Source organism: Acyrthosiphon pisum, chromosome X, assembly GCF_005508785.2.
Source record: "Acyrthosiphon pisum isolate AL4f chromosome X, pea_aphid_22Mar2018_4r6ur, whole genome shotgun sequence".
Classification (NCBI taxonomy): domain Eukaryota; kingdom Metazoa; phylum Arthropoda; class Insecta; order Hemiptera; family Aphididae; genus Acyrthosiphon; species Acyrthosiphon pisum.
Genome location: NC_042493.1, coordinates 61,130,717 through 61,151,141, shown reverse-complemented (window position 1 = coordinate 61,151,141; position 20,425 = coordinate 61,130,717). Strand labels below are relative to the sequence as shown.

The following is a 20,425-nucleotide window of genomic DNA, read 5'->3' as shown; positions in this document are numbered from 1 at the left end:
TCAGTTTTTTGTGTTTCCTAAAAAATTTTAGTTTTCAGTTATCGAGCCTTTTTCGAATATCCCGATAAATAAATTATTTATTTAATTAGAATTTGTTTTTTGATTTTGAGTATGATTTGTTTTATGATTCATGATTTTTATTTGAAAACTTTTTGGGATAGTGAAAAAACTGAATAATATATAAGTAATATCATGCAATATTCATTGTAACACATCTATAGTTTAGAAAATGTCTTATATTTATTTAAAAACCTATGAAAGTTTTTAAAATTTAAAATTCCCTGTAAAGTTTTTATTGGCCACCTGTTTTTATGCAAGAAAATATTTTAAATGTTTTTATATGTTTATATATTATAATATGCACATTGCACATATATTTGGGAAAACATCTGTGTATTCACATCTGGTTGTGTTGAAATTAAAAATTGTAACCGTATAATAATAAAGTGATGTACAATGTATTAACATAATTCATTATTAAAAAGGTGGGTAAGTGGATGTCGCTCTGCTGTACAGTAGGTTACAAGTGGGTCACTGTATAATGGATACCTAGTAATAAATTTGAATTAAATGATATAATATCACTGTATAAGAAAAACGATTCTGAGTGGAGACGGTATATCAGTCTAGGTATTAGACATAAATATACTTATCTATGGTATTAAAAAAAAATTGACTTGTAATAGGTATCTATAATAAATTCCAAATTATTCATATCACAATATCCATTAGGTAACGCGTCATACATCAACAATAAACCGTGGTACTATCATAGATACATAAATGTATACTTTAGAAGTTTCAAGTACCCACGAATAATATTATACATTTATACAATCACAACAAAACAACTAAAATATAGTTATTCCAGGTTTTTTAATATGTAATTTCGTTCAAATTTTAGCTTAAAATGACTATAAAAATAAACTGTGCTTGTGTATTTTTTAGATTTTTTGGTAACAGAATTAACTACTTACGTGGAATCTTGTTTTAAATTTTCAATCCTTAGATACAAAATTTGAACATTTTATAAATTTTTAACTACAAAAATAATTTTTCAAATTAAAATTTGATAAATTTGTCAAAATTTGATATTTAAATGCTTATAAAAAAAAATTGTGCCTATGTATTTTTAATATTTTTCAACTGATATTGTAACAATATATCAGGAGCTTTGTATTAAATTTATACACTTTTTGGCCCAACAGATAAAACTTTATTGATATTTATAGAAAAAAAAACTAAAAAAATTGAAAACTGACCATGTCTGTACACAGCTCAAAAAGAATCAAATTATTTTCAAAATTTTATGGTGTATAGGAAATGCTAATATAAACATTCAGTAAAATTTTCATGTATCTGCAGTTATTCGTTTTTGAATTACAACAAAATAAGGAAATCGCTACATGAGAAATCGAGTGAATATCCAATGTTGTAAAAATTTGAATTTCAAACGATCATAAAAATTTAATTTGACTTTCTTATAGATATTTTTTGTTTGATAAAGGTAGATAATCTTATAAGGAATCTTGTATTACATTTTCATATCTTAGATTTAAAAAGAAAAATTTTTATGAATTTCTAACTCGAAATAATTTGCAAATTATCGTGATTTTTCCATATTTTGTCATTTTTTGAACTTTAAATGCTTATAAAAAAAAACTGTGACTAACGATTTTTAATATTTTTCATCTGCCTTTGAAACAATATACTAGGAGCCTTCTATTAAATTTTCAAGCTTTTTTATCCAACAAATAAAATTTTATTGATATTTTTAGAAAAAAAACTAAAAAAAAATGGAAAATGAAAATGTCCGTAAAGAGCTCAAAATAAATCAAAATATTTTGAAAATGTTATGGTGTATAGAAAATGCTAAGATAAACATTCAGTCAAAATTTCATATATCTACGGTCATTTTTTTTAAAGTTACACCAAAAACCAAAATCGATTTTCTCGAAAACAGATTTTGCGTAAAAATTCCCGTTTTTCCTTAATTTTTCTTTTGTTTTTCACGGCGCTTTTGAAAACTATTGGAAAAATTTTACTTTTGACCCCCCAAAGTACCAACTAGATTCACTTTCCTATCAGAAAAGGTACTGTTGAAGAAAATCCAAGCACTTTTACTGTCCTAAAACGTGATGACAGACACAAAAAAAAATAAAAAATAAAAAAAAAAATAAAAAAAAAACACACATCATTGTAAAATCAATACATTCATCGTTCCACTCAGAATCTAAAACATCGATGTTCCAAAAAAATTTACCTACAGATTGTGTCAAATAGAACCGGTGACATTCCGGCCTCAAGAGCGCACTATACATGTACATTATGTCAGCGTCGTGTGAAGATACGTAATATTATAATATTATTTTTTTTATGGTGTTTAAGTGCATATACTTGGAGATTATTTTCGTGGTTGTGTACTTGCGACTTATGTCTGCATGTGTAATAAATTTAAATTGTCTACACTCCACATAATAGTATATCACTAAAAATGATTTGAAATACCTACGTTATGCGTACACAGTACTCAGTAGTAGACAGTAGCGTAGTAGTATAATAGTAGGTACTATACAGAATTATGAGTCAGACATTTAATTTCAGTATAGATAAAATATATTTAAGTAGTAAGTAGGTAAAAAAAACAATACACTTAACACCGAGCTTATGTCTCTATTATATGCATCGGTCACGGCCCATACTCAATAGTCGGCAATAGTCTGTTTAAACTTTGAAGTCTCATAGCCAAAGGCCAGTCTTGTAAAGAATACTTTTATTTTGTATTCGAAATACATATTCGAATAAATGAGAACTAAGGTATTCAGAATACGTATTCGAATAGTTCTTAAAAAATATATTCAGAATACATATACAAATACTTTAAAAAGTATTCGAATACTATTAGAATACTTTTTTTCACAACTAATTTTTGTCAGTTTTGAATGTTTTGTAATATTAACATTTATTAATTAATTATGAAAAATACATCGTAATCATAAGTTATTTATAAATTTTGACCACATATAAAAATAATCATATCATGGGCCAATATTATATTTTGTTCAAAGAATAAAATTAATGTTCATCATGTTCATGATAAAACTATTTTTCTGGATCGGAAAAAAGTATTTTTTTAATGAATAAAAAATACAAATAAAAGTATTCAGAATACGTATTTGAATACTTTTTAAAAAAAAAGTATTTAAAATAGTATTCGAATACAAAAAAAGTATTAAAATACTTTTATTCGAATACTTTACAAGACTGCCAAAAGCCTATGGGTAGGTAGTTTGATTCCGAGTGGCGTATATTATTATTAGTTTTATTATTGGAAATTGGAATCAACTTTATTAAAGAGCTATACGATAATAATATTTGAATACTATGAAATCAGACATAGTATGATTATAATACAATTTAAGATTAAGTTAAACGCCGGTCGGGCTTTGCTTTATTTAATATTTTTGACATGAGAATTGAATTTAGTATATTATACCCAGTACCCACCAGTAGCGTGGCGAACTTCATTAACTTATAAGGCACAATAATTTATATCAGTTATTATTATAGACACTATTATATACAAATAATTACGTATTTACGTAAATGGTAACTGAGTAGAATGATTGGCTTAGTCTTAGTGTGTACTTAATAAATTATTTACTATATTATGTGAAATGCCCCTTGTCTCCAGGACACCCACCACCCTTTAAGCTGAGGCACGTGCCTCAAATAAAGTCCTACGTCATGTCACTGATAGGTACCCACGATGTAGATAATATTATCATAATACACGATGATACACCGTACACGTTACCTACCTATAGGCACTGTTGTTTGTCAGAATAATTGTTACCTACCAATGATTAATTCAAATTATCATTACAATCTGCACTTTGGTATTTAATAATTTTTACTAATAAATAGGATAAAATATTTCGATATATTTTAGATTCTGAGCGCTCCGATGAATCTACTGATTTTAAACAATGATTTGTTTTTAAAATTTTTTAAATTAGTGTCTGCACATTATAATATAATGTAATGTATAATATAATATTATGTATTCGAAATAATGCTTTCCAACTTCAGTATCTTTTTCCAGTGTTTGGAAGGCACGAATTTCAAAAGGAACGGATTCCTGGAACGAATTCCTTTTTATAAAAAAAAACGAGAAAATGAACTAGTTCTTTTTTTTTAAGGAAAAATGACAAAATTGTTCGTTCCTTTCTAGTTCCAATAATTTACACAGATAAGTATGTAAATATTTAATTTAAAATATATTTTTTAATGTGTATAATGTATATTGCTAATTAGCCAAAAATTTAATTTTGAAGAAAATCTCAAAATATATAATAATATATTACATAAACATATAAAATATGTACTTACTTGTAGTTATATATTATAAATAAAAATTAAAGAAGTAGGTATGCATAAAACGAAAAAAAAAAAACATTAATGATTAAATAAGAATTTTTATTTTATTTGGAACTAAAAAAGGAACTCGTTCATTTTCTAATGGAACGACAAAGGAACGAATTCTTTTTTTTTTTAAGGAACAAGGAATAGAACGAATTCCTTTTTTTAAAAAAAGAACGAGGAACGGAACGAATTCCTTTTTATAAGGAACTTGACAAACACTGTCTTTTCCTATGGGAATCTAGTTGGTGCATTGGGGAGGTCAAAATTTAAAATTCCTATTTCCCAGTAGTATTCAAAAGCGCCTGGAAAAACCAAAAAAAAAATCAAGGAAAAACGAGAATTTGTACCCAAAATCGGTTTTTGACAAAATCGATTTTGTTTTTGCTGTAACTCTTAAAAAAATTACCGTAAATTCATGAAATATTCACTGAGTGTTTATATTAAAATTTTCTATAACTACACCATACAATTTTCAAAATATTTTGACTCATGTAGTCATGGTAAAGTTATTTATAGTCATTATAGCCATATGAAAATTTCGATTATTATTAGTTTTTTTAAAAATTAATATTGATAAAAAATGTTTGCTTGACGCTTGGTCAAGAAACTTGAAAATGTAATACAAGGTTCCTCGTAAGTTGTTGTTAGTGGATATTAAAAAAAAAGTTGAGCGTAAAACCACAATCATTTTTTATGAGCGTCCGAAGTTAAAATGTTGATAAAATTCATTAAAATCATGAAAATTGGCAAATTATAACCTAACCTAATGAAATGCTATGTCATCGATCCATAGAGTTAAAAAACCCCGTGTACAATGATACACTGTATATAATATTATATATTAATATCTTTTAGGGCCGAGAACATCCGATTATTTTGTAAACGATTTTGAGGTAACCATTAATCACCGAGGGGGACTGATAACAAGTCGTTGATATCAATCCACAATGGTAACCACAAAATATTTAGTGATAATAATTTTTTACAATAACATTATTTTGTATTCTGTGATATACTATAATATAATAATTAATAATTCATTTCGTAAATTTACACTATTATTTGTGGTTGGTGTTTAACATCTTGTCTAGTCTATCGATTTTTGGCACGGGAATGCCAATACAATTTAATACTCATAAACTTACAATATTATTAATTGATAGTGTAGATTTTTTACCTTTTGACGCCTACAAAATATATTTAGTATACCACTTTTAGTCGTCGACACGAATAATAATTGTTATTGCACTTGAAAATTATTTAGGTATGCTTTTTATAAGATTAAATCGATTTGTTATTGCAGTTTGTGTTGTGTACTTGTGTTTCATAATACCGTATACTAATACAAATTAAATTCTGTTCTAGGATTTCATTGATGTTATTCAACCTGGATCTTTTGACACATAAAAGTTCCAGAACTAATTGAAATTGGACTCAAAAATATCATTGAAAAGTTTTCATTGGTAAATTCAAATATATTGTTAATTTGTTTTTACAATGTCTTATGCAAACGCACTATCAAAAAATTTGACAAAAACTCCCATAGAGTTTAAAAATCTACCAAATGAGAAAATATTGTTTGTTATGGATTCTTATGCATTGTCTAAAACTGACATTGATTTCAGTCCTACTAATATAGATCCAATGTCTAGTGTGGCAATAATTCGAAGGGCATACAGATTTTTTGCATTACAAAAGAATCGGTTCCAAAATAACTCTTTTGGTATTTGTCTATTAACCCCACACTCATTTAATCTAGTTATGGATTTTACAACAAATATTAATGTTATAATTGAAAAATTATCATTTATAATGGCTCAAAATGATAAACATGAAGAAGTTGCTGCATATGATTTCGGCCCTTTGTTAAAATATATTGGTAAATTAAGGAATCTTCATAAAGATTGTATATTTAGAGTTATCATGACTTATAACAGAGATGACTGTTTACCGATTATCGAACCACTAGACAAAAAGACATTTAATATTTTCTGTTCACCAACATTTTATTTTGATACCGTTTATGTATGTGAAAATAATATTGAAACAGATGAGATGGCTCAAACTATTTATGGTAAGCTGGCTCTATTGTGTAGTACTTGGTCTCAAAAAGTATGTGTTCAACGTAAGCCAATGGCAATTATAAATGGAATTACATCACTGTTGCCTCATCCCTATACAAGAGAGCTTACCACAAAATGAAAATTGTTTTATTGTTAAAAATATTTAGTTTAAACTTGTATATTATAAGTAAGTGAACCAAGCCTGATTATTGAGTATAAAATTTATTTTTTAATTCCTTACATATTTTTTTATTTTTAAGTACTTATTATTGTTACCTAATAAAATTGTTGTGAAGATGAGAACTCAAATGGATTTTTAATACTAAAATAAATAAACAAACTTTTTATGTAATATTCAATCTACAGGTTCATCATTATTTTAAATACTCGTATTTTTAAAATATATATATATTGATTTCAAATTATTTGTGCTAAATTTATAAACAAGTCATTAATAATGTTATATTTGATCGCTATAAATGTTCTTTATACTACTATAATACTATAAACCAAATCAAAAACTTATTGAAATAATATAAACTTGTATATGAAATATTGTTTTCATTTCATTCCATTTGTCATGGTTATTAAGCAGAGATGATTGTAAAAAAACAATACAAGGTCATCTTGAATTTATGAATGATCATGTACATAGGCGTGCGCACTGGGGGTGCCTGGGCACCCCCCGGACACTTCACCGTAAACGACAATGTCCCTAATTATTAATTAAGTGTAAATTAAATTAATGAAATTGCTGACGAATTCAAAAATGTTGTTCTTTTTAAACGTCGATTATCATATTGATCGTATATCCTTATGTAATATTTATTAGAATGAATAATAAAATAAAATAAATATTTTTAGTACATCTTTAAAATATTTGTCTGTATCTATAATTGTTTTCAAAATTATTATGGGGCCTAATTTTTAGTGTGCACCCCCGGAAGCAAAAGTCTGCGCACGCCTATGATCATGTATGGTGTACGAGCTTTTATGAACTAATCTGTTACAATATTATAATATATTAAATAAACTGTAATTGATTTTTATTTGTTTCTTTGACATTGTATTTTAAATCTGTAAATATTAAGGACCAGGCACTAGAAAAATTTTGATTCATGATCATTATTTTAGTGTACAATAAGTATTTTAAAATCAAACTAGTGTCTATGGATAATTCTTAATATCAACCCACGACTATATTATGGAGTGTTTTTTAATTTGTATTGAATTAATAAAACATTTTAAAATTTTGTACAATGAAATTAATAGATAGGTAAGATAATAGTTATGGTTAGTTGTTAAATATGTACTGGTAGCAAAACACTGTAAAGATATGGCATTGGTCACCTGTGTTTAGAATGGTAAGCTACACATTTTAAATCATTATTTGGTTGATGGCATTATACAGGGTGTATCTTGTACGCAGGGTTTTTTTAATGATTATAGATGATATGGAATTTTAAAAACACATGCAATTCTTTTATACAATTTCAAAATTTTAAATACTATACCAATAGCAAAATCAACTTAATTTTTTTAAATGGCAATCACTATATTTTTTAATGGATTCTGGTAAAGCTTTTTTCTGAAAATGTTGATACTCAAATCATTAATTTTGGTTAGCTAGTTTCTCCTCTAAACTTAAGTAAAATATGCATTAATACTTTTAATTGAAATAATTGGTATAGATTCAATTCACAAGAACTAAATATTTTTTTCTTATAACTATCTTTTAGGTAAACACTTATATTGGTAATCTTTTAACATCTCAAAAAAAAAAAAAAACAAACAAAACTTGTTGACAAACATAGTTCATTATAATCACCAAAATCAGTATTTTTATTTTAATTATTTACTATTATAATCAGTGGTTAAAGTGAGGGGGGACGCAGTAGGACTCAGTACCCCTAACTCTGACGGTGGTTGAAAAGCGTCCCCTTTTACAAATTAGGATTTTATACATTAGACATTATACATAAAATTATATATGGAACGCTTAAAACTATATGGAGACATTAGTCCCTCTGGAAATTTTTCCCAATTTAACCCCTGATTATAATCGTAATTAATTAATTACTTTATATTTTTTTCTTCACAGCTACTTTTTTACAATAGCATATATTTGGATTCTTTATTAGGTGGCTAAGGTAATGGTAGTCGACATTAATACGTCTTATGTTTGGAGGTTAAAAAAAATGTGTAATGAAAAAATGCAATGTTTCGTACCTAGTGGCATTAACTCGAAATTTGAACAAATTTAATTGTGTAGAACAAAATGTTAGCTTACATCAATATTTCTGTGCTCGTATAAACTATAAATGTGAAATATCTATAACAATTGACAATATTATATTAAGTTACGACAGCCAGACAGCTACATCATGAACATGAACGCATTTTACATGGTGACACAGTTGTAGCCTTTCAATTCTTTCTTAATTTTTTTTTAGTGACCCGATGTTCCGTGGAGTTGTTAGTCGAGTGTGCTGTAGTTGTAGTGGGCCCGAATAACCAGAAAAGAAAATAACGCGAAAAACGTATCTCATTTCATTCGCATGTTTTCATTTGTTGTCCACAACTTCAGGGTAGTCATATACTCATGTTACTATCGTTGCCGCTCATAGATAAAATGTAATATGTTGCCGCTGCGGTATTTATCTTATCAATATACACGTTATACAAAAATTACAAAATGTATTAACTTTTTTTAAATACATTTATTTTTTTGTAATATTATATTGTTATAATCACATGTAATTGTGGTATAATGTTATGCTTGTATTGAGTATTTAATTTTTATTACACCTACATTATATTATACCAATAAAAAAATAATTTAAGTTTGTTTATTGCATATTCTATTATATGTCTGCGATGTTTGCTTAATGTCTATGTATTTATAAATGGCGGATTAGCTTTCAATGCTTCGTACTGGAATTTATATTCGATTTCTCGTCTAGTTGTTAGTGCCGGAAGTACTTAGATTAAAAACCGATTTTCTTAGTTCTATGATTGTTTGACAACTCGTATATTGTGTAAAAAATTATTATCGTTCACGCTTTTGTATAATTTGTATTACGTATTAATACGTATTTCAACAATTAATTTGTTACAATGAACTTTATAGTACATTTGACGATTTCTTTATCTATACTCTCAATTGGGAACTGCATAAGATGGAATATGCAACCCAACAGTCGAAAATGTCTCAGAGAAGAACTCAGGGAAAATGTATTGGTAAAGGGTGAATATGAAGTAACTCAGGTTGACAATCAGCAAGTAGATTATGTTGTAAGTATATTTAAATAATCAACTAGGCACCTTATTGATTCGAGTCGTTTTATTTAAATGTTTAATACATATTTATACATATATATTATATTTAACATATTTCGGTAGCAAACAATTTTAATTTTACTGAATTACTTAATTAATTAATTTAAATGTGTAGTAAAAAAACATAGAATAACTTGTTTTAATTTAATGACTTACCTACCTATAATTATTAAGTACAAAATTATAATGTACCTCTTTTAATAACTAATTAGGTATAATCCAATCATTTAGGTAGCTCAATTCACACATTTATACCAACTAATATTTACTAATTATCACCCTAATCGTCCCAACCATTGTAAAATTATATAAAAAAAAGCTATTTCTTTAATTGCTGTATACAAATAATATATAGGTATTAATTTGTAAGCATCTAAGTTTTAATTCTATCTATTATTAAGTTATACATTTGTTACAAATCAAACTTACATACAAACTATCTCCTCTTAGATTTATTAACGCAAATAGGTATTAGGTATTATTTAATGTTTGATAAATAAAATAGATACATATTTATATTATTCATAGGTTAAAGATTCAAAAAATCATATATTGTCACAGAAAGAAGATATAAGTTCTGGAAAGTTTACTTTTAGTGTAGAAAATTATGATATATTTGAAATATGTTTTTCTTCAAAAACTTCAAATAGTAAGTATGAACAAAATAAAACATTTAAATGATAGAGTTAAATGAATTAAAATAATTTTTTTTTGTTTTATATTTTTTAGATGAATGTAAGTTATAACTTGTAACTCAATCGATAAAAACAATGGCTCTACACTTAACATTTTATGCTGTATAAATATACAGTTACTTAAGAGGATGTCGGTGCACTATTTGTTTTCTCTCTCTGGCCCTTGCGCAACATAGACAAACCGCATTAACGCAGAATCATTTTTTCTATGTTTTTAAGAAATCTTAGAGTAAAATCACCCATTACAAAAAAAGATAGAAAATAATATTTTTGAGAGAATGACATATCAATTTTATATTTTATTGTTATTTGGCTTTGTATTTGACTTTTAAAATAAACAAAAAACTGTTGTACATTTGTGTAAATTATGTAAATTATGTTTAAATTGTTTTGAGATGTCTAGGTACAGACAAATCGATATGTCATTCCCTCAAAAATATTATTTTCTATCTTTTTTGGATAATTTTACCCTAAGATTACTTAAAAACATAGAAAAAATGATTCTGCATAAATGCGTTTTGTCTATGTTGCGTGTGGGCCAAAGGGAGAAAACAAAGTGCGCTGATATCCTCTTAACAAATGCAATCATGTTATTTTATCAGATAAATTGTAGATTCCTAATAGTTAGTTCTATAATTTATAGATCATCAAGGTGCTATACAAGAGGTTTTTGTGGATATAAAAACAGGAGTAGAAGCTAAAAGCTACGAAGGAGTAAGTTTTTTGTTATATAATATAACCAGCTGTATTACCTGATTCCAACCAATTTAAAGTTAATATATTTATCTATCGTTTAAGTTTTCGGGATGAGGATGTTCTTTCCTTTAGTCGCACCTGTCAGAATTGTCACTTGAGAGTGAACTTTTGACAATCTTGTCCCGTTACATAGTTTTGGTGGATTTATCGGCTATACTTATTTTAAGTTTCCATGACAGTTACTAAATAATTATTTAAAACAATACAGACAATTATTTCCCTTCATTAATATCACTATTTTATATCTTCAAACCAATTGCAACTATATATATAAACGAATAAAATATAAAAATATATGTGTAAGTCAACACTTGGTTGATATCCAGGATGAAAATATTCTTACTCGTCTGAGTCTGAAGTATGTGTGAAAAATTGGACGCCTTTTGATCAAAAACTATTGATCTGCATTAGGAACAACAGATCTGAATTTGATTATAGATTTATATTATTCTTTCATTAATTCTAGTATTATATTGATTCACCTTTAGATTTTATAGAGGGAAAACTTCTATTATATTATTATTTAATATTTTTGTGTAACTTCATAAAATTGCTTAGTTTTTAAAAACTACCAACACAATTTATTGCCATATTTTTTTTTTTAGTTTCAATTTCTTAATTATTTTTCTAGTATAATGTATATGGTTGTCTTTATTAATTAACTGTGTTGATAGATTGCTGAAGCTTTTAAATTGAAACCTCTCGAGATGGATCTAAAGCGACTGGAAGACTTTTCAGAAGCCATTGTACTAGGATTCAAAGATATGAAAAAGCGTGCTGATGAAATGCGCAATACAAATGGTATTTAGTTATTAATAGGTACATAATATGAGATATGTATTTTTAAATTTATAATTTTATTTATTTCAGAATCTACAAACAAGAGAGTCCTCTATTTTAGTTTGTTCAGTATGATTTGTGTAATTGTGTTGGCAACTTGGCAAGTCTTTTACTTGAGGCGTTACTTCAAAGCAAAAAAATTAATCGAATAAGATTTTAATGACATCAGAAGAATAAAAATTTATAATACATTTGACTGTCATAATGTTTGCACATAAGTGCCAATTTTAAATACATTTATCATGTAATTCATTAAAAGTAGTTTTACCACATATTGTAAATATTGATTTCAGGATTTTGAATCCATTCATAGTTCTGTCCAAATCTCATTTTTCCTAATTAATTTTAGTTTAATATATCTTGACTTTTGACTGAAAAAAATATTACACTAACAAACAGTAAATGATGAAACTATTGATTGGCTTATGCCACAAATAACTAATAATTTTATGTTTTGTTTAAATCCAAAAATGGATAAAACTATGGAATGGACCTACCAAAGTATAACATTAATGAGATAAAACCTAAATATTTAAGTACCATCACATTGTTATTTCTAGTCTTTTTCTATAATACTCAAGTAAATCGACTGTTTTTAATGTAATCGTTTAAAATACTATTATGTTAATAATATATTTTCAATTGTATTCACTATTATGATAATAAAATATTCATTGATACACATATTTTGTCAATAAACTTGTATTACTGTGGTGTTTAAACAAAATACATGTTTTAAGTGTTTTTAATACATTAAATTAATCTGAAAATATTGAGATTGATAATATTATAAAAAAAAAATAGTATTTGATATGATTTCCAAGCTTATAGAAATATAATTTTATTTTAACTTTCACCCTCACTGTGGTTTATATTTAAATGATACACTATTAGTTACTTATGTAACATGAAACATACAAAATAAATAATAATTAAAGAATAAAAATAATTCACTTATTATATTGTAATACGATGGCTGAATTTTAAATATGTAAAGAAATTTCCAACAAACATTATAACATGACTTTAACACGCAGAGTGCCTCGGTCAACATTTATGACATTGCCCCCATGACTGTGTCGACAAGTTGTATAGGTATCTTTACGGTTATTATAATTCACTTGAGTAGGAGGCAATGCTTCCTTATCTGTTTGTGGTTATTCATTGGTTAATTTTAGCATTGCCTGGGAGCCGGACGTCAACATATTTTCGGGCCAATTTGACACTGCTAAAAGGGCAATGCATATCAGTTACTACAAGGCACTCAACATGTTAATTAAAATATATTTTTATAGGAACAAAAATATTATTTTTAGGGATATTATAAATAAAAAAATGTTTGCGCTTATATTAAATTATACAGTATAAAGAGATATAAAATTAACTTAATTAACTTTATGCGCACATAGTATAAGTATAATATTATCAGAAAGTTATGTTGTCTACTTATTTTTATAAAAACTTTTCAATAATATGTAATGCTATTTTTTCTGTTGAGTATTTCAAAATTAAATAATTATTAAGTTGAAAAGTATATCCTTCAGTTTTAATCCACACATTTATAGAGATAATTATAGGTGTATAATTTTAATAGAATGATTGGTGGTAAATATGCCTAAAAACATATGTGTTTAGCTTCTGATGTACTTTGTTCCATTGGGCAATATGGGCACTTTAATCTAAAACAACAATTTAAATAACCATTACATATACTATTATGCTATGCTTATGTTTAAAGAAATAATTGATCTTACTTAGTTATTCCTAATTTCTGTAAAGCATCTTTGGATATAATATGGCCACAAATAAGTCTCATAGGAGGATTGGTATCTGAACTTTGTTGTCTGAGAATTGGACATGCAAACATTGAATGATATCTATGCTCCGAGTCTAAATCAATTTCAATCTAAATAACAAGGCATATATTTATTATTACCATACAACAATTAAATAACTTATTACGTATAAATAAATTTACTTACAGGCAACTCATCTTTTCCTTTCCAAATATCGTTTACTTTCCTCTGTGTCATTACATGTTTGATATTTAAAAGTGCAGGGAGGGCTGCACAACCAGCATTAACACTTAAAAATTTAAATAATTGTTAGTGATTTTTTTATATATATTATATCTATATTTGTTTGTTGATACATTATGATTATAGTATAAATATGAAATCTTATCTAATAATTATATCTTTTAATAATTTATATATATATTTTATATATACCCAAGCCCTTTTTTGCTGAACCAATTACTCTGCCTAAGTATATAATAGGAGACAAATATATATAATATTATTGAAAAGGTACTGCACCAAAAAAATGTGTATGTATGGACATACGCCCCACTTAAGGCAGATAAAATTTTAAAATAAGAATACACCAGTAGCACCATTTGTCAAGTAAAAAAAATGTTCCTGGGTCAAGTTAGGTAATACAAAATCAGAAATATAAAATTCAGTAACCTAATCATTTATATAATAAAATAAAATAAGTTAATTATTGTTAGTTATTCAAATGTACATAAAAAACAAAGTAACCTACTCAAAAAATTTAAAATACGAAATACCCGATTTTAAAATGCAAAACATTCATATAAGTAAATAAAATGAGAAGAAGCACAAACACCAATACAGACTGGGAAGTGTTTTTTAATGTTTTTTTTTTTTTTTATCATTGGAAGCTTTAAATGTCCACATTTATCGTTGGCACACCTACTTTGTTTCAATAGTTTTAATGTAACATTCACATTCAACAAAGATTATAATCAACAAAAATATATTTAAACTGAGAATTCCGTTTCACAATTAAGTTATAATTAATTGTACGTTATCAACCACAAAATTTATCTTGCTAGAGTTCAAGAGTCAATTATATCGATCAAATATTAAAACTGATTATTCTATGAGAAGCAAAACTAGACAATTTTATTAGTACAGGCCAAATGATAAGTATAAGATAAATTCTAATTACAAATACTGAATGGCCTGACCCCTAGTTTTGACTATGGATGAGAGGTGAGTGAGTTAACATACAATTAAAAATAATCAAAATGAGAATATATCTTAGTTAGATTTTTTAAAGTAATTTTCTTGAATGTTTTAAAAAAACACTCAAGTTTCGCAGAGCCCCAGGCTTCTGCGGAACACAATTTAAGAAATACTGTTTTAGAGTGTGTTGATTTTACAATTAAAATGGTTTTTATGATAACATTTCGATGAATGGACAATACTAGGTTGTATTAATTAAAATGTCATTTAGAAATTCATTGGGAAAGTTGAAATGTCTATTGATCAATGACTAAAAAAAAATGTAAGCTAATATCAATACACTTAGGTAATATTTAGGATATTTAACAAATTACTTCATTAAAAAAAATATTTACGCAAATACATACTTAGTATGTTAGTTGACTGTTAAAAAAATATTTATTCTGATAGCAGAAGTTTTAATATATTTTATTTACCTTACTATATTTCATGAGACAGTAGTCTCAAACAAATGACCCGTAAGAAATATCAATTTCCTCAAATATTTTTAAAATAAAAATAAATTATTTTTTAACAAAAAATCAATATTTACATCTTTGTAATACAGTGTTAAATACAGTTATATTATAATTAACAATAAAGGAAATAAATGTTGAATTCATTAATTATTACTGTTCAAAATTTGAATTTGAGACCACTGCTATAAACAATCAATAATTAACTTATAAATAACAGAATATTACAAGTATTTTTTCAGTTATTTAAAGCTGGTCAAATTCTTGAAGTTTTAAATATCAGATTCTAAGATTCTTGTGTTATTTTTTTCTTTTTTTTTTTAATATTTGTTAATAATAATTTCTAACTTCTAAGGTCATATACTCGATTCGTAAAATATAATTTCATCGAACAGTCAAATATAAATCAATATCATAAGCTTAACAATTCAATGTATAGAGTCAGTAACCAAATTTTATATTTTAGATGTTTAAATAAATTTATAATAATGAATCAAAAAGATTCTGTTAATTAAACATCAATGAATATAATTAAATTAAATATATTATTTAAAAAATAAAAATTATCAATATGATAAAATTTAGTAATTGCTTAATGCAAAATGTAGGGAGTAATATTTTAATATAACAAAATTTAATCAATGCAAATTATTTCTAAAAAATGTAAATGTAAATTTAATTACTAAATAAAATCTTTATTATTTCAATTATAACACTAAATATTTTTAGTTATTAAACACAACCATTTTAACACTTTTATTATTTAAACCCGATAATCAAACACATACTTTTGCATTTAGTTTAACACATTCTAAGCCACAGTTCTAAATTATTGTTCTAGATAATACAATTATTTAATTTAAATATATATTGTACCTGACATTCAGTAAGCTATCAAAACTTAATCCAAGTAAAGTACAAGCATCCCTAGTAAATAATTCAATAACTTCGTCCCACATATTTTCTTGAACCATATCCGAGTACGGGGATTTATTGATTCCTTGTGGAATAAATAACAGCATACCCATCATAATTTGAATTTCTATTGAAAAAAAAAATTAATACATATTTTTCTTGTAAAATAGGTTTAATTTAATAACCTTTTTCATATCTGTCAACAAATTGACTAAAATTAGCTCGGGCATATGCAACAGCTTCAGTTTGATGTTCTACACCTTTTTGAATAATTTCTAAAAACGCAAGCTGGTGAAGCTTAAACTCAAGAGCAGAACTCTACAACAATAAAACCAAGTATATTAAAATTAAATTATTAAATTTAAATTTTTTATCATTGATTATAATATTATTATTTTATTTCGTTACAAACCTTATAAAATTGTTGTAATATTTTCTTTGCCAATTCCATTCTTTTAATTTTTTTTGTCTTTGGCCTTGGTTTCATTATGCCACCAGAAAATTTGGTTCTTTTTGCATGATATGGAATACGAATAGGCAAATTTGAAGCCGATGAAATCCTTTTAACCAATGGGTATGGAGGATACATCTAAAATGAAACCAAAAAAAATTGTTTATATTATTATATTACAGTCAATATTAAATTATAGCATTGTAGAAGAGGTTATTAAACAGGTTGTTCTATGTAATATACTTTTATTTGTTTCTTAGACTTTCAAATATTGAGTAACAAATAGATGAATACAAATATTTCCTTAGTTTACTGAACAATTAATAATGAAAAAAATTGTTTCAACTCCAAAGTAAAAATAAGGCATTCCAACATAATTTTTTGTTAAATTTTTTAAAAATATTTTAATCTATTATTTACATTATATTAGAAAATTAAATTTAATAAAATAATTATCACAATTTACAATTGATGCATATAAGTATGATATTACATTTATGGTACCCATTTTTACAAACCTAAGTTATATATTTAAACCAATATTTAATCAATAATATATTTATTTAATTACAATATTGTATATTTAGTATTTACCTGAGTATCTAGCACTGCCCGATTTTCTTTTGCCCATTCTAAGGCTGGGTAAATATTTTTGTTAACTAATGACTCTTTGATGTGTTTCAACTTGGCAAATGGTTCTCTTATGCTAGGTTCAATGACTATTCCAGATTCCTATAAAAAATAAATAAAATTATTATTTGTTAATAATTTGAAGTAATACTTTTTGTAATACAATAAAGAATTTATTCTTTAATTTGCAAAAAAAAATTATTAACAAAGTTAGATTTTCAAAGTAACTTACCTAAAAATAAGTATCAATATAATTATGATTTTAAATTAACTAACCATTACAAGTTCATCAGCAATATCCAAGTTGCCTTGTCTATAAAAATGTTGACAGATGATATAGTTAAGTAATGTGACATTTTTGGGATCATCAAAAATATCTTCTTTACAAGTTGCGTTAAAATCTGATACGAAATTCTGTAAATAAAATAAATATTAATTTAATATTAACTATATATTAATCTAAATTGAATTGAATATCATACTCTGTCAATTGCTTTTCCCACTTTTGATACAGTACTATGTAGTTCTCGGTGTTCAATAGCTAATTGTTGTGTTTTTTCTTTTGATTTATGAATTAAATTTGATATTTCGTTAATTGATGACTCTTTATTTTCTGAAAAAGAAATAAGATTAAAAATACATTATAACAGCATTTATTGCTAAACAGGTAATGTGGTTTGTTAAACACAATGATAAGTTTGTCCATGATTTTTCTCTTGGATGTAATTATTTGAGATTTATTTTTTATTTAATTTACCCATACAATTTATTGATGGATGATGTTCATATTTTTTAAGTACCTATATTCAAACATTATTTTGTTTGTTATACTAAAGAACTTTAAATTTAAAAATGATAAATCAATATGGCAAAACTTTTTTTATTCATGGGACTTTTATGAAATAATTATATTATATTTATTTTAGTTAAAAATATATAATATATTGTATTTAGTTACAAGTATACAATATATTGTATCTGGTTACAAATTCAATATGTTAAATTGTAAAATGTTCATATGTGCTTAGTACAAAAATATGTATTAATAAGTAGTGTTAAGTAATTACTTATAAATAATTATCTATTCTGTCGAAATTGTAGATGAATAGATAATTATACTGATTTAGGAAATTAAATTTAAAAAATATGTAACTCATTAAAATAAAATTATTCTATCATGAATATAAAACATGATTATAATATACAGAATATTTTCATATTATATTGAATGTATACAACATTTATGCTGATCAAAATAATGTAAAAACTAGTTAATTTGATAAAATAAAAAAAAAAATACCTATTTATTTAAGTAAACACTACATTTGTTTATTTTATCTGAAATTATTAATTGTAAAATACTACTGATGGTTAAAATCTTACCGTCTTTAATAGCATTATTCTGCCAATCATTTTGTATAATTTCCAGATTATCAATCAATTGCTGCAAAACAACATTATAGCTTTTACTCATATCTTCAAATTTTGACAATACTTTGTCAACCTCACGATCAACGGCTAAGCACGCATCCATTTCTAGAACCTTTAATTATTGATGTAGTTAATATGTAGAAATTATAAAATCAAGGAGATTATCGGTTTTTTACTATTTTAATATATAGGCGCAGGCTTAAAATTATATTTTGTTTAATTTAGTATATAAGTTACACAATTACAAATGGGTACCTTGATTCTGAATACAGTGTCCGAATATGAATATTGTTTTAACGGTATACTTTATACACTTTAGTAGAGCGAGACAATCATCTGCTGAAGTGTTAAAACAGATTAAACGAGAAAATTGTCATTCACTATTATGTTTCGAGATATTTGATGATTGCGATTACAATGTTTGACGCGAAATGAAACGTACATAAACGGAGATCTCTACTGAAATATTCAACCGTTTTCCTTTCTTCTATTCGGATTACGCTAGTACTGCGTTAAAAAATAACAGGTATTATCTGTTCGACGAGCTGAATAAACAGAATACAATAGAATAGTACAATACTATTTATCTAATTAATAATAATTATAAGCACATTAAATCAGCGATTAAAGCAATAATTGGCAGACGACAGTAGACAAACCCGCCGGCGCCCGTCCGTATAGCGTTCGGCAGAACAAAATGTATTATACCCGTTAGACGATAACTGTTATGGTTTTTAATGTTTTCATCAATATTTCCATGGCTTCACGGACAAGCAGGCCAACGATAGCGTACGATTATACGAATCCATGGCTGAATACCAATGCCATTGTTGTTTGTCCGATGCTGTTATCTATGGTGGCACGCATAATTTAGTGTATTATTATCATAGACCTTTCTATGATTATTATACAGAGTGCGGCAAAAAGATTTCACTTGATACGGTTGTCGTTGGGGTCGGGACGTCCTCGGGCGGAGGAGGCATAGTTGAAATAACACGTAATAACATTGAATAATAAATAATATTAAATATTTTATAAGTAATGGTAATAGCATTATACACAATATTATATATAATAATAATATAATATTGTAGTAAATTATCATAATATTAATAATTTATAATAATAAGTAAATAATATTTTTATTATTTTAATCATGGGTGTAGCCGTGGAGGTACATTAGTAGTAATTTATTACACAATAGCTTCCATAGAAGTCTGTGATTCATATTTTATATCGACAGGAAGCTTAATCCATAATACGCACAGTAAAATAATTTATATTGAACATTTTAAAAACATTTTTTTAATCCATAATATATTCCTAATATAAAAGTCAAAAACCTACTCACTCATCGCTATATTTCTCATAA

At 25.8% G+C, this 20,425-nt stretch overlaps 3 protein-coding genes across 9 annotated transcripts; 2 read left to right on the top strand and 1 right to left on the bottom strand.

Moving 5' to 3' along the window:
- Positions 1–5,413: 5,413 nt before the first annotated feature.
- LOC100570162 lies at positions 5,414–7,537 on the top strand. The gene is made up of 2 exons (XM_003246720.4): positions 5,414–5,689; positions 5,791–7,537. The coding sequence occupies exon 2, from the start codon at positions 5,923–5,925 to the stop codon at positions 6,625–6,627; it is 705 nt and encodes a 234-aa protein (XP_003246768.1). The 5' UTR covers positions 5,414–5,689; positions 5,791–5,922; the 3' UTR covers positions 6,628–7,537.
- A 771-nt stretch (positions 7,538–8,308) lies between these two features.
- On the top strand, positions 8,309–12,888 carry LOC100167913 (transmembrane emp24 domain-containing protein bai). Of its 2 annotated transcripts, XM_003246721.4 has the most exons (6): positions 8,309–9,782; positions 10,356–10,476; positions 10,557–10,562; positions 11,166–11,236; positions 11,953–12,079; positions 12,149–12,888. In XM_003246721.4, exons 1-6 carry the CDS (start codon positions 9,606–9,608, stop codon positions 12,268–12,270), a joined length of 624 nt encoding a protein of 207 aa, XP_003246769.1. In that variant the 5' UTR covers positions 8,309–9,605; the 3' UTR covers positions 12,271–12,888. The 2 variants fall into 2 exon arrangements, with proteins under 2 accessions (XP_003246769.1, XP_001947884.1); XM_001947849.5 differs by lacking the exon at positions 10,557–10,562 and having other exon boundaries at positions 8,942–9,782.
- LOC100163841 (E3 ubiquitin-protein ligase RMND5A) lies at positions 12,805–19,918 on the bottom strand. Of its 6 annotated transcripts, XM_029487946.1 has the most exons (13): positions 19,762–19,918; positions 19,496–19,598; positions 19,309–19,389; positions 19,006–19,165; positions 18,105–18,235; positions 17,899–18,036; positions 17,587–17,724; positions 16,954–17,130; positions 16,727–16,859; positions 16,503–16,668; positions 14,101–14,203; positions 13,873–14,024; positions 12,805–13,797 (listed from the first exon to the last, which is right to left on the bottom strand). In XM_029487946.1, exons 4-13 carry the CDS (start codon positions 19,154–19,156, stop codon positions 13,734–13,736), a joined length of 1,353 nt encoding a protein of 450 aa, XP_029343806.1. In that variant the 5' UTR covers positions 19,157–19,165; positions 19,309–19,389; positions 19,496–19,598; positions 19,762–19,918; the 3' UTR covers positions 12,805–13,733. The 6 variants fall into 6 exon arrangements, with proteins under 6 accessions (XP_029343806.1, XP_008186389.1, XP_016662652.1 ...); XM_008188167.3 differs by having other exon boundaries at positions 19,309–19,598; XM_016807163.2 differs by having other exon boundaries at positions 19,496–19,910.
- Between the last annotated feature and the right edge of the window lie 507 nt (positions 19,919–20,425).